This window comes from Ciconia boyciana, chromosome 10 (assembly GCF_034638445.1).
Source record: "Ciconia boyciana chromosome 10, ASM3463844v1, whole genome shotgun sequence".
NCBI classification, from domain to species: domain Eukaryota; kingdom Metazoa; phylum Chordata; class Aves; order Ciconiiformes; family Ciconiidae; genus Ciconia; species Ciconia boyciana.
Genome location: NC_132943.1, coordinates 26,903,889 through 26,917,222, shown reverse-complemented (window position 1 = coordinate 26,917,222; position 13,334 = coordinate 26,903,889). Strand labels below are relative to the sequence as shown.

The following is a 13,334-nucleotide window of genomic DNA, read 5'->3' as shown; positions in this document are numbered from 1 at the left end:
GCATCATGACCAGGTGCTATATACATTATTTTGTTCCATTTGACCTCTTGTTGTAAGAGTAAATTTTGTCTGTTTGTTGGTTTGGTTTTATCTTAGAAAGAGAGCATGCATACAGGGAGATCAGAGATTAAAAACAATCATTTTGCAACCATTTATAAAGAATTCAATAAATATTTCATCATCTTTCTTCATATATTAAACTAATGAACAATTATTAAGACAGAATAATTCATCATTCAGAAAAATAAATTCAAGTAACATGCTCTATAAATTCTTATTTTTGTCTTGCGTTAGCAGCTGCTCAAACAGATTGTTACATTCTGCATCAAGAATTTAAAATTTAGAAAGACAAAATTAGACAAATACAAAGAAATTTAGCAGACAGGAAATTCATAGCAGGGCCAGGGATTAGCCTTATATTTTTTTTACGTCTTGTCTCATGTTCTATTTCCCAAAATACTTTCTCTGACAATATATTAAAAAAAAAATGTAAAAGGTTGTGGCAGAAGCTTGTTTGCAGAAGCACTCTTTGCAGTCATGTCAGGGGCTTTAATAAAGTCAAGATTAAAGTAAGACTTTAAATCAGGACAAAGCCACAATTTTTTTTTTATAGAAACATAGTTTTGTAATAAAATTACAGCACTGAAGAACTCTATAGATGTTTGAAACATAATATTTAGTTAATTGCACTGGAGTTTTGCCTTGCTTTTATAGGTAATGTTGACATTTCAAAAAAATGAAACCCTTTAAATTGCCAAAATTCCTAAATATTGTTTGATAAGGAAAAAAAAACCACCAAACCTAACTACTGTCTTTTTAGAGAAGGACAAATTCAGACCTGTAAGTGCTAGGGGTTAGAAAAACGGTGAACTCCAGAAAGTAAAGTCATTGAGTTGTATTCACAGGTTAATACCGTGTATTTTCATATTGTTCTAGTAGAATTTTTTATTGTTTTGCAAAACTGTACTACTTATTTCCTAGTCCAAATTTCTAAAATAAACCAATATTTTTAAGTTCCTGAAGTACCAAAGAAAGCTGTCTACAAAGAAAAAATACCTCCTGCTCTACCTAAAGAAGAAGCTTCACACCTTAAAGGTATAAGAAATTTTGAGTAGGATTTGAAGTATAAAAAATGTGTTTTCATATATAAATCTATAATTGTTTTGAGAACATTCTGTCTACCATAAACTAGACTTTAGTTAGCAGCTTTAGTTAGCTGCAAGAGTATAAAATTAATTAAAAACAAAACTAAAAATTATATCACCTGTAGTTGTTCTTAAGGGGAAGATTACCTTTACATGCAAAAGAGACAATTGCAAGGGACCCTGCTACTTAAGATCAGTCCAAGGGGCAAACAAACAAACAAACAAACTAGAAAAAGTGACATAGCTTAGATAGACAGGGCCTATCTCTGCACTCAAGCAAGTAGCTCAGTTTAACAGACATCACACATCTTTCTTCTGGCAAGCTGCAGAGGTCAGATCAGGGAAGCATATGAGATTTTTTTCTTCCCTCATTTGCAAGAGTCCTAATTTTGAGGGTAGATATAAAATAGACCTGTGTATCTTAAGATAAGCTTGAATATTTGATTGTATTTGTTCTTTATCTTTCACATTGTCTTGTTTTCTGAAGATATTCTAAGTTAATTTAAGTATTTAAACTAATATCTTTCAAGTACATGAAGTTTATGAGGAGATGCACATAGAAGAAGAAATTTCTACTGTTTATAGAAAAGAGGAGGCTCCAGCACCTAGAGGTATATATCTTCTTCATCATCTCTTCCTGCAATTTGCAAAGTCATGAACTCCAGGAAAATTAAATTATTCATGTTCATGGTTTAGTTCTTGTTCAATGTAATTAATATTTGTGTTCATTCTTTTAGTACCTTACATTACAAACTTGGAATTTTTAATGACTTGTCTTTCTGTTCTATATAAATCCTTAAAATGAACTAATATCTTTAAAGTGCCTACAGTCATTAAGAAAGCTGTTCCAGAAGAAAAAGTGCCTACTGCTGTGCCTAAAAAACCAGAACCTACTCCTGTGCCTAAAAGACCAGAATCTCCACCATCTAAAGGTACTTTGATAGCCTAATAGAACTGAGGTCTTTTGCTGATAACATCTTTTCTGTTTCTTACACTGTTTCTATTAACAGTTCATGGTCCACTTGTGTCAGATTTGTGGCATTCATGTTGTGTATGTCCCTTTTCCTGTTTCTCAACTCATCTTTAAGTCATAAAATTAAAATTAAAATCAGTTAATATCTTTCAAGTGCCTGAATTGCCCAAGATAACTATGCCTGAAGAGAAACCTGTCCCTCTGCCTAAAAAGCCAGAAGTTCCACCTGCCAAAGGTATAGGTCAACATATCCTTTCCTTCTCCTTTTTCTTCAAGTTTCTGCTGCCCCTTGTTTTGTTGTTGTTAAATCATTAAAAATTAGTTGAGTTTGTCTATTTCTTCTACCTGAGAGTAATCCATTGTGATGTCACAGGAATTGTATCAGAAACTATTCAAAGGGACTAAAAATAAGGAAAATGCTAGCTGAGTCAACACACAGTGAGGTTTACAGAACAAACATTTTCACTTCATGGGTGTTTATAGGTACTGTGGACAGCCTCAGAAATTCTATCAATACTCAAGCAAGAAGTATATACACTTCCTCTTTCACACTGCTCATGTTAAACTTAGGGGTCAATTGATTTAATTTTGAATGGAAATAGCATTACACACAGAAAACAGTTGTTACAATTCATTCAGATATTTTAGAATTCTGTCTGAACCAGCAGTTTGTATGGCAAGTCACCACTGCATGCCAAAAGATACCCAGCAAAGTCACTTCAAACTGTTATTTGCCAGAGAGAGAGAATCATGGAGACTTTTCAGAATATGTAGCTGTTATCAGAGTATCCTTATATATCTACTTGTTTTGTCCTATTTCTCTGTATTGCATGTGTAATTTTTGTAATTCTTAAAAGTACACTAATATCTTTAAAGTGTCCAAGGTACCCAAGAAATTTGTCTCAGAAGAGAAAGTAAATGTTGCTGTGACTAAAAAGCCACGAGTAACACCACCTAAAGCTTATATGTCAATAACAGTGACTGTCTGAGGAGATTTCTCTTTCTCTTGGGCAGTAGGGTTTACAGCAAAAGAAAAAATTACCCTTTATTTCTCATTTATAAAAAATCCTAGTAGTATGTAGTAGTATACAACATTTTTTGCATTACATCTCTCTTTTTATATCTGATCTTATGGTTTTTTCTATGTTTCTTGTGATACTCTTTCTTCTTAATAATTTACATATTTTTAAATGCCTTAAATATAACAAAAATGAATGCTGTTTTCTTTAAAGTGCCAGAGGTGCCCAAGAAAATTCCAGAAGAGAAAGTACCCATTGCTGTGCCTAGAAAACTGGAACCACCACCAGCCAAAGGTATGTTGCACTACAGATAACTAAAATTTGGAAGAGAAGAAAACCTCTGCCTTGATTGTACAGATTAGGTTTTTTATTATTTGTTTGTGTTGTCCTATTACTTTTATTTTCTGTGCCCACAGTTCCACATATGCTACTGTTTGGAAAATTCTTCTTTTTGAATCATAGTTGTAATCAGTGTACCAGTGTGTTGGAAATACTGATGTGACTGGGCAGAGATGAGACTGATACTTGAGAACCACAGGAGAAATCTTAAAGAGAAAACAGGGCTTCTGTGATCTGAAATACTCCCAACTGACAGTGAAAAATTAGCCCCAAAAGAGAGTTTAATAATTTCAAAGTACAGAATAAGTGATACAGATATGTAACACAGGAGAAAACCCTCTGTGCACAGATGAAAAATTGATACCAAGAAGTCATCGTGCATAGAATAATGTGACAAGGAATACAGGAAGGACAACGCCAGCCTTAGTCAAATGGAGATTTGGGAGCTGGTTGAATAAAATGGAAAAATAATGTAATGTAGAAGGACAAGAAACTCCTAAAGACTGTGAGGGGTGTCCTCAGACTTTACAGGGACATAAAAGAACCTTAAGTCAATAAACATGTCATATCAATGGCTCCATTAAGAACGTCCCTACTTTGCAATTTCTACTGAAAAGTTTTGAACATAGCTCTAAAATTCCATATAATAACTTAAAATAATCTCTTTCCTTAAAGTGCCTGAAGCACCCAAGGAAGTAATTGTAGAAGAGAAAATCAAAGTTGCTGTGCCTAAAAAGCCAGAAGTACCACCAGCTAAAGGTACTTGTCATTAATAAAACCATGGCAATAATTTGTCTTCTTGTCACTGATAAGACCTTTTTGATAATATTTCCTCACCTTTCTATCTTATAAACTGTGATTTTTGTATTTAAATTTTGGGAGCAGCCTCTTTACTCCTTTCAGATGACTCTTGATCAAGATTGAGCACAAAAAGCCTATTTGGTAAAGGGTATTATGTTTAATTGACGTTACCTGGTGTCCTTTTGTTTGTTTCTTTTTCCACTTTAATGCTATTTAAATTTCTTTAGATTCTTAGTATTAACATAATTATTCATTTTAAAGTGCCAGAAGTGCCCAAGAAAGTCCCAGATGAGAAAATACCAGTTGCGGAGCCTAAAAAACCAGCTGTTCCACCATCTAAAGGTACTTGTCATTATGAGAAAATTAACAGAATCAAAAACATCACTCTTTTATTGTTTTAACGCTATAGAAGACAGTACCAAAGACCTCTGTTAGAATTTTCTTCTGTTGTCAAAGGTTTTTCAAGTGAACAAATGTGTTGTGGGAAAAAAATAGATCTTGGTAATTAGTGTTCTCACTCTTATTGTTCTGCTGTTATGCTTTAATGTTGTTTATGAAATTCTTATAGTAAAAGTTATTAATATTTTTCAAGTGCCTGAGGTACCAAAGAAGGTGGTCCCAGAAGAGGTTTCGGTTAAAATACCAAAGAAACCAGAACCTCCACCAACTAAAGGTAACTGCTCTACACAATTAATGAAAGAAAAACCCTTCTTTGTCTAGGATACCATTTTAACATATTGGTAATTTACTTTTACTATGAGTGTTCTATAAAATATTTTTGTTGTTTAAACTGTAGTTTTTGCATCTGTACCTCAGTGAGACATCAGAGAGAATTTTCTGTAGGCGAAGAAAAAAGTTAATATTCACATCCAAAACCACTGATGCTTCTGATGTCCCTGAGTTTTACTTTTTCTTAGTGTCTTAATGTTGCAGACATATGTTTGAATTTCATACAAATAAAATTAATTACTTTCTTTAAAGTGCCTGAGGTGCCCAAGAAAGTGGTTTCAGAAGAAAAAGTACACATTGAAGTTCCTAAAAAACCAGAACCTCCACCACCTAAAGGTACATGTTCAATACTGATAAAAATTGCACAAAATTTTGTTGTTTCTCTAAATATTATCTTTTTTAAGTTAGTGTTATCCTCTCTTTTTATATTCTAATATTTATAAATGTTACAGATTGCGTTGTCTTCTTCACTTCTGAATAGCTCCCAGTAAGCAACAATGGCTATTAATGGTGTGCATCAAGCAAGATGAAAAAAACACAGACTATTTATAAGGGCTACTTTTTTTCTGATGCTGTTTGATAATTTTCACCTTGGAGCTATTGTTGTCTTTTTAATTCCTATTCTTCAAATTCCTGAAAGTAAAACAAATAAATATCTTTAAAGAACGCGAAGTGCCGAAGAAAGTTGTTCCAGAAAAGAAAATACCTGTGCCTAAAATACCAGAACCTGAGTTTGTGCCTAAAGAACCAGAACCTGTGGTTGTCCCAGAACCAGAGGCTGCACCTGAAGAACCAGAACCTCTACCAGAGAAAGGTAAATCTCAACACTAATAAAATAACAAAAGCAATATTTTTCCTCTTTTCTTTAAAACTTTTAATTTTCCAGGCCTTCTGTTTTCTGAGATTCTAAATTATACTTGTTCTGTGTATCTATATATGTGTGTGAAACAGACGTATGTGGGTCTTTTTGAAGAATAATGGCAAATCTTGGGTGTCTGAATTGCCTGTATTTTATACTTCAATTCTTCTTACTATTTTGGATTATTCTTGCTATTCTGCCCGCCTGGGTTCATGAAAAAAAAACCAAAAAACTATTCTCTTTAAAGCGGTAATAGTAGAAGAAAATAAAGTACCCATTCTAGTAGCTAAGAGCAGAAGGTATCAATGTAAATGAAATACCAGAAGCTCCACCAAGAAAACTAGATGCCATCACTGCTAATTCTTGAAAGAGTCTTCAGCTTATTACCTGCAATGTTATTAATGTCTTTTGTTCTGTCCATTCTGTTTATAATTATAATGGATTTTACTTATGGCTTAAGTTATACTGTCTGTGCATGTGTGCACTTGCATATGGGGGCATGAGGCTTGTGTGTGGGGGTGTGTGTGTACATTTGAGAGAAAAGGGAGAAAAGCCAAAATGTGGTATATCCATCCTTAAAAACGCCAACATAAATGATTGATACCTGATATGTTTTTAATGTTTTCATTACAATTGTGGCTTTATGTTTTATGATTCACTTAAATTTGGTATGATTGTCTGTGCAGTTGTTAAATTTAGAACTAATATCTTTTATGTACATGAAGTGGCCAAGACAACTTTCCCAGAAAAGAAAGTACCTGTTCCAGTTCCCCAAAAACCAAAGCCCGTTGCAGCACCCCCAAAACCAAAGCCTCAAGAAGTAGAACCTCAAGAACCAGAACCTGCTAGAGTGGCCCGAAAAAAAAAGCCTGCTGTGGCACCCCAAAAACTAGAGCATGTTGTGGCATCTGAGGAGCCCGAGACTGTTTTGGCACCCCAAAAACCAGAGCGTGTTGGGGCGCCTGAGAAACCAGAATATGTTGTGGTACCTGAGGAACCCAAGCCTGATGTGGCATCCCAAAAACTAAAGCACGGTGTGATGCCACCAAAACAAAAGCCTGTTGTGGAACCCCAAAAACCAGAACATGTTGTAGTGCCTGAGAAACCAGAGTTTGTTGTGGTACCTGAGGAACTCAAGCTCGATGTGCCACCCCAAAAGCTAAAGCATGGTGCAATGCCCTCAAAACAAAAGCATGTTGTGGAACCCCAAAAACCAGAGCCATTCATGGCCCCTGAGGAACCTGAGCTCACTGTGGTGCCTGAGGAGTCAGAGAAAGTGGCATCGACACAAAAATCAGAGCGTGTTGTGGGGCCCCCCAAACCAAAACTTTTTGTGCCACCCCAAAAAACAGACCTGCTTGTAGCACCTGAAGAAACAGAGTTTGTTGCAGATTTCCGAAAATCAATGCCTACTGCAGTGTCCAGAAAATCGAAGCCTATTGTCGCACCCTGCAAGCCAGAACCTGTCACGGTGCCTGAGGAACCAGAACGAGTTTTAGCACCCCAAAAACCAGAGCCTTCTACGGCACTTCAAAAATCAAAGCCTGAAGCGGCATCCAAAGAACCAGAGCCTGTTTTGGCACCTGAGGAACCACCACCAGCCGAGCTGGCCAAAAAGCAAGAGAGTGTTGCTATACCTAAAAAACAAGCAGCTCCACGGTCTAAAGGTACCTCTTATGAATAGGATCTCTTTTCCTTCTCTTGAGTATGCTATGTTTCACTGCTCATTTTAAAGCTTAATACAGGTTACTAAAAGATACTAATATCTTTAAAGAGGCTGCAATACCCGAAAAGGCTGTCCCAGAAGAGAAAATTCCTGTAGCTGTTCCTGAAAAATCAGAACCTCCATCCGCCAGAGGTACACGTTATCATGAATACATGATAAACACACCTAATCTTCTTAAGTATTATCTTAACCTCTTTTGTTCTGTCATTTCGAATGTGGGGTTTTAAATGATGCTTGCTAAACAAATCACACTGAGTATGAATGTGTGCGAAATTGATACTTCAGAACATTTCTATTGTCCTCTGTGTTTCAGTCTCTGTACTTATTTTTGGTTGTATTGTAATTGTAAAATGAAATGCACTAATATCTTCAAAGTGCCTGAGATGCCTGAGAGGGGTGTCCCAGAGGAGAAAGTGCCCATTGCTGTACCTAAAAAAAACAGGAGTTCCACTTGCTAAGGGTACATGCCACCATGATGATCAACATAAGGAAGGGTTGTTGGGTTTTTTTTTATATTAATCTCATTTTAAATTGATCTTTCACTGTATACTCTGATACCTAAAATGCGAGAGAGATGTAGCAAATATGAATTGCTGTGCAGGGGCGTTAATTGTTTCCTCAACTAACACCATCCACACTTCCGTTGTACTGGTTTTTTTGGCATATTCAAAAAGTTCAGGAGGTAAGATTTTATTTCTTAGGCTATAGCAATACATCAACAGGTATGATGAACTCCTGTCTACCAATAAATGCCAAAATTTTATGGATGCTAACAAAAGAATAAATGCATAAATTGTGGTTCACATTATTAGTAGGGATGGTTTAGTACATGGTTTAGTGGGACTTGGCAGTGTTAGGTTTACGGTTGGACTCAGTGATCCTAAAGGTCTTTTCCAACCTAAATGATTCTGTGATTCTATAACAAAGGACAAAATAGGCAGAAACTGAAGGTTTCAGCAGAGAATAGCAGTTTCTGTACATAGAGCAAAAAAATTGCAAATATCTCTATGTACCTGTGTTGCCATTGGTAGCATCATGGAGCAGAATCTTTTCTTTGAACTGCTAAATATAATTTGCCTGTATTTTGATCATACATCAACGTTCTCCACTCTATGATTTGCAAAGTTGTTACATTGTATGAATAGTACCACAGAGCTGTAAAGATCCTGTGAACACCTAATTAACTGAGGCTTGTAGGAGGCATTTATTTTTTCAGATTAACCAGGATGAGAGACTTTATAACTGAAATACTAAAAAATCACTTAAGATACTCTAAAACTATACACACCATAGATTGATATAGTGCTGCATCTTTTCATTTCCTTTAGAAAGTCCCAAGCACTGGCCAGAGAAGTAAACATTCCCTCTGCCACCAGATTCTCTCCATCTGAAATACAATGACATTCCTCAAGTGAAGTACCACCGCACAGTGATGATATTTATAGCATTTAAATAATTTAAATTAATATAACAGGGAACAGTTATAAGCATAATCTAGAGATTAGAATGGAAGCCAGGGCTGTTATAGGAAAGAATGTGTGAAGCAAAAAAGAAAGGAAACATAGAAAGAGAGACAAAGAAAGATGAAGTCAACTTCAAGGATAAAAAAAGCGATAATGCGCAACTGGCAAGTAAACAGATGACGGTGACTGTCAAAAACAACAAAGAACACAAAGTCATGAATGATGCATGACTGATACTCAAATACAGTAGGATTCCATAACTAAGTCTCTGATCAGCTGTTACAAAGAGGGCATATGTTTTCTACATTTCCACCTTGACTCAGAAACAGAAACTAAACGCAGAATTCCCATCTCCTGCGTGACGTATTTGACACCCCAGTCATTCCATGTGTTGGAAGCAAAGCATAACTGATGACTGAATGCAGCCACAGCGCTTTCTCAAAGACGACCGTGTGCATGTATCATTGATTGTCTTATTGTTTCATATACATCTGTAGTGCCCACAAAACTAAAATATACTAATATCTTTGAAGTGCCCAGGGTGCCCAAGAAAGGTGTTCTGGAAGAGCCCATACCTGTAACTGTGCCAAAAAAGCCAGAACCTGCACCAGTTCGAGGTACCTGTTGCCCTGTGCATCAGCCTGAATGAGACTGTTCCTACTGTCTTACGTGCTACTTCTGATGTCTGTTATCCTGTCCATTTGTGATTACCTGAAATTTCTACATTCCGTGCTGCGTATCAGTTAGGAATTCAATTATCTAGTATTTTGTATAAACAACCTACATGATATTTTGAATTTACTGTTTTGTTTTCATATTCTGAATCAGCAGATACTGAAACGTTCTATTTTAAAACTTGATCATAAGTTTTCCAGACTGCTGCCCACTTTTGTTATCTTAAATTGACACAGTGAATGTCTCCATGACTCTCTTGACGGTCTCAGTTAGTGTATATGATAGACACGACTCTTTCAAAACAAAAAAACCAATTTTTACTCAGAAATGCACATATGGGGGCAGTAAGAAGAAGTGACAGCATATCAAGTGTTTAAAGAAAATGCTGATAATTTTAGAGTTTGTAATGAAGAAGGAATGGCTATAAAATCTGGTGAACCATACAGGCTGTGGAAGTTGCCACAGTGAAATGAAAATAGAGACAAGAGAGCTATTTAGGATAAGAAAATAAGCTAATAAAAAGGAAAGCAAAACAAAGAATGGAAATGGAGAAGGACAGAAACAGGGACAAAGGAGAAATACTGGCTTCCTCTCTCTGTCACTGCCCACACTGCTGAATGCAAAACACCAGCAGATGTATGAGGAATGGCAAGAGACAAGATATGGGCTGAGGTTGCTCCCAGGGAAGAGTCGGATCCCAGCGGGGCTGAGAATGACAGTCTCTCCTCCCAGGGAGGGAAGGCTGCTGTGTACAGAGGAGGGTACCCTAATTCACACCTCACCCTCGAGCTGTGCCTAAGCAGAGCCAACAGTTTTCTCACAGAACCTACTAGGCATCACCACTCTGTGCCTGTGCCTGTGCCCATGTGTGGGTTTGTGTGTATGTGAGTGAGCGAGTGAGTGGGTGAGAGAGTGAGAGAGACATGGGTCGATACCATGAGACCAGTTTGGTTTCTTTCATGAGCGCGTCTCTAGTTTACGTTTCATTGTTCGTCCTCCTGTTTAATGTATAAAACTGACTGTTACTAATATCTTTGAAGCACCTGAGGTGCCCAGGAAGGCTGCTCGTGAGGAAGAAGTACCTGTGGCCATTGCCAAAGCACCAGAGCTTCCAGTGCCCAGAGGTACCTGTCTTCATGGATAACTTAACAAAGAAGATACTTAATCTTCTTCTCTTAAGCATTGTCCTACCCTCTCTTGGCCTGTCTCTGTTTCCAAACTGAGACTCTCAGAGTTGTGCATGCTGGGTAAATGGTGCTGCACATGTGTGGGGGGTTTTGAGCTGGCTGTTGTGATGTTCTGTGTCTGTGTTGCCCTGGTTTTTGTCCCACACTTGGCATCTGTGTTCACCAATGTAAAATGAAACGCACTGATATCTTTGAAGTGCCCGAGATGCCTGAGGCAGAGGTCCTGGCAGAGGAAGAGGAGGAGGAAGCACCAGAAGAGGTGGCACCAGTTGCTGAGCCTGGAGAGCCAGAAGCTCCTCCAGCTGAAGGTATACGGTGGTGTTCTGAAAGAGCCTGCTGTGCCCTCCGGGTTGCCGCAGTACTGAGTGCTCTTTGCCCCTCTGCGTTCTGTGGGGAGGGGTGAGAGCGGCATTTGGTTGTGTTGTGTCTGTATGTGCATGACATTTAGCTCTGTCAAGTAAAAGGAACTAATATCTTTAAAGTGCCTGTGGTGGCTGAGGAGGAAGAGCCAGAAGAGGAGGTGCCAGTGGTCGTTCCCCCAAAGCCTGTGGCTGTGCCCAAGAAACCTGTGGCTGTGCCCAAGAAACCAGAAGCTCCACAAGCTAAAGGTATATCTTCTGGGGGGAGCTGCTTTTTATTTTAGTGTATTGATTAATATTTTCATTCATTATCCCTTCTTTTGTGTAAGATTTGCTATGTGTCCTCTACCCCTAGCCTCTGCTGTGCCTATCTTTGCATATGTGACTAACCAACCAGTCACTGGAGGAATGTTACAGTGTTCGAAATATCTAAACTCTTTGATTTTATCATAAGTGTTATGATCTTTTGGGGTTTTTTAACTGTGAAATTAAGAGGAAATAATATCTTTAAAGTGCTCAAGGTGCCCAAGAAAGCTGTCCCGCAAGAAAAAACACCTGTTGCTGTACCCAAAAAACCAGAACCACCACCAGCCAAAGGTACATGTCATTATCATCATTAGAAAGAAATATCATGCTCTTCTGGACTTAAGTTGAACTAATTTTTCTGGTGATGACCTGTTGGAGATAGGCGTGTAAGAAATATGACGTGCAATGTGGAGTGTCAAAAACAGGACAGAAAAACTAGATGCAATTCCTTGAAAAATATCTGCAGCCTTCTGAACTTTTTGTGAAGTTTAAGAATTAACTTTGCTGAATGCTTAGTTTAAACAGAATAACATGTTGTTCTGAAGAACAGCCTGCAAATAAGTCTTCAGTTTAAAGAACATAATGTTGCATCCCTGAATTTTCTAATAGACTGTGTTGCTGGATGACAGCAGCAGTATGCATTCTTTACCTCTTTAAAAGTAAGTTAATGCCAGTATACATGAGTTAGATTTGCTAGAAAAAGAGTGGATATATCTACTGATGATCTTATTAGCACATGAAAGGGTCGTTAGTATAATCCAAAAGAGAGGAGAGGACATATATATTTCTGTAAACAACAGAGTCTAAAAGACAGGAACTATGGAAAACTGAAAATTAAGAGGAGGTGTAAAGAATGGAGATAATTTACAGGGAAAAAAGTGGTAATGATAAAGCAAATGTTACTTTCCTAAAAAAAGTATGGTACAATGACAAACTAGTCATGAATGATGCATGACTGATACTCAAATACAGTAGGATTCCATAACTAAGTCTCTGATCAGCTGTTACAAAGAGGGCGTATGTTTTCTACATTTCCACCTTGACTCAGAAACAGAAACTAAACGCAGAATTCCCATCTCCTGCGTGACGTATTTGACACCCCAGTCATTCCACGTGTTGGAAGCAAAGCATAACTGATGACTGAATGCAGCCACAGCGCTTTCTCAAAGACGACCGTGTGCATGTATCATTGATTGTCTTATTGTTTCATATACATCCGTAGTGCCCACAAAACTAAAATATACTAATATCTTTGAAGTGCCCAAGGTGCCCAAGAAAGGTGTTCTGGAAGAGCCCATACCTGTAACTGTGCCAAAAAAGCCAGAACCTGCACCAGTTCGAGGTACCTGTTGCCCTGTGCATCAGCCTGAATGAGACTGTTCCTACTGTCTTACGTGCTACTTCTGATGTCTGTTATCCTGTCCATTTGTGATTACCTGAAATTTCTACATTCCGTGCTGCGTATCAGTTAGGAATTCAATTATCTAGTATTTTGTATAAACAACCTACATGATATTTTGAATTTACTGTTTTGTTTTCATATTCTGAATCAGCAGATACTGAAACGTTCTATTTTAAAACTTGATCATAAGTTTTCCAGACTGCTGCCCACTTTTGTTATCTTAAATTGACACAGTGAATGTCTCCATGACTCTCTTGACGGTCTCAGTTAGTGTATATGATAGACACGACTCTTTCAAAACAAAAAAACCAATTTTTACTCAGAAATGCACATATGGGGGCAGTAAGAAGA

The 13,334-nt window shown here is 37.3% G+C and overlaps 1 protein-coding gene across 1 annotated transcript in view; it reads left to right on the top strand.

Moving 5' to 3' along the window:
- The window catches only part of TTN (titin), a 245,382-nt gene that overhangs the window by 113,949 nt on the left and 118,099 nt on the right, over positions 1-13,334 (top strand). Inside the window, exons 113-116 of the mRNA XM_072874311.1 lie at positions 3,351-3,431; positions 4,152-4,235; positions 4,870-4,950; positions 5,259-5,342. Coding sequence (XP_072730412.1) covers positions 3,351-3,431; positions 4,152-4,235; positions 4,870-4,950; positions 5,259-5,342 — 330 coding nt within the window. The remainder of the gene's footprint in view (positions 1-3,350; positions 3,432-4,151; positions 4,236-4,869; positions 4,951-5,258; positions 5,343-13,334) is intronic.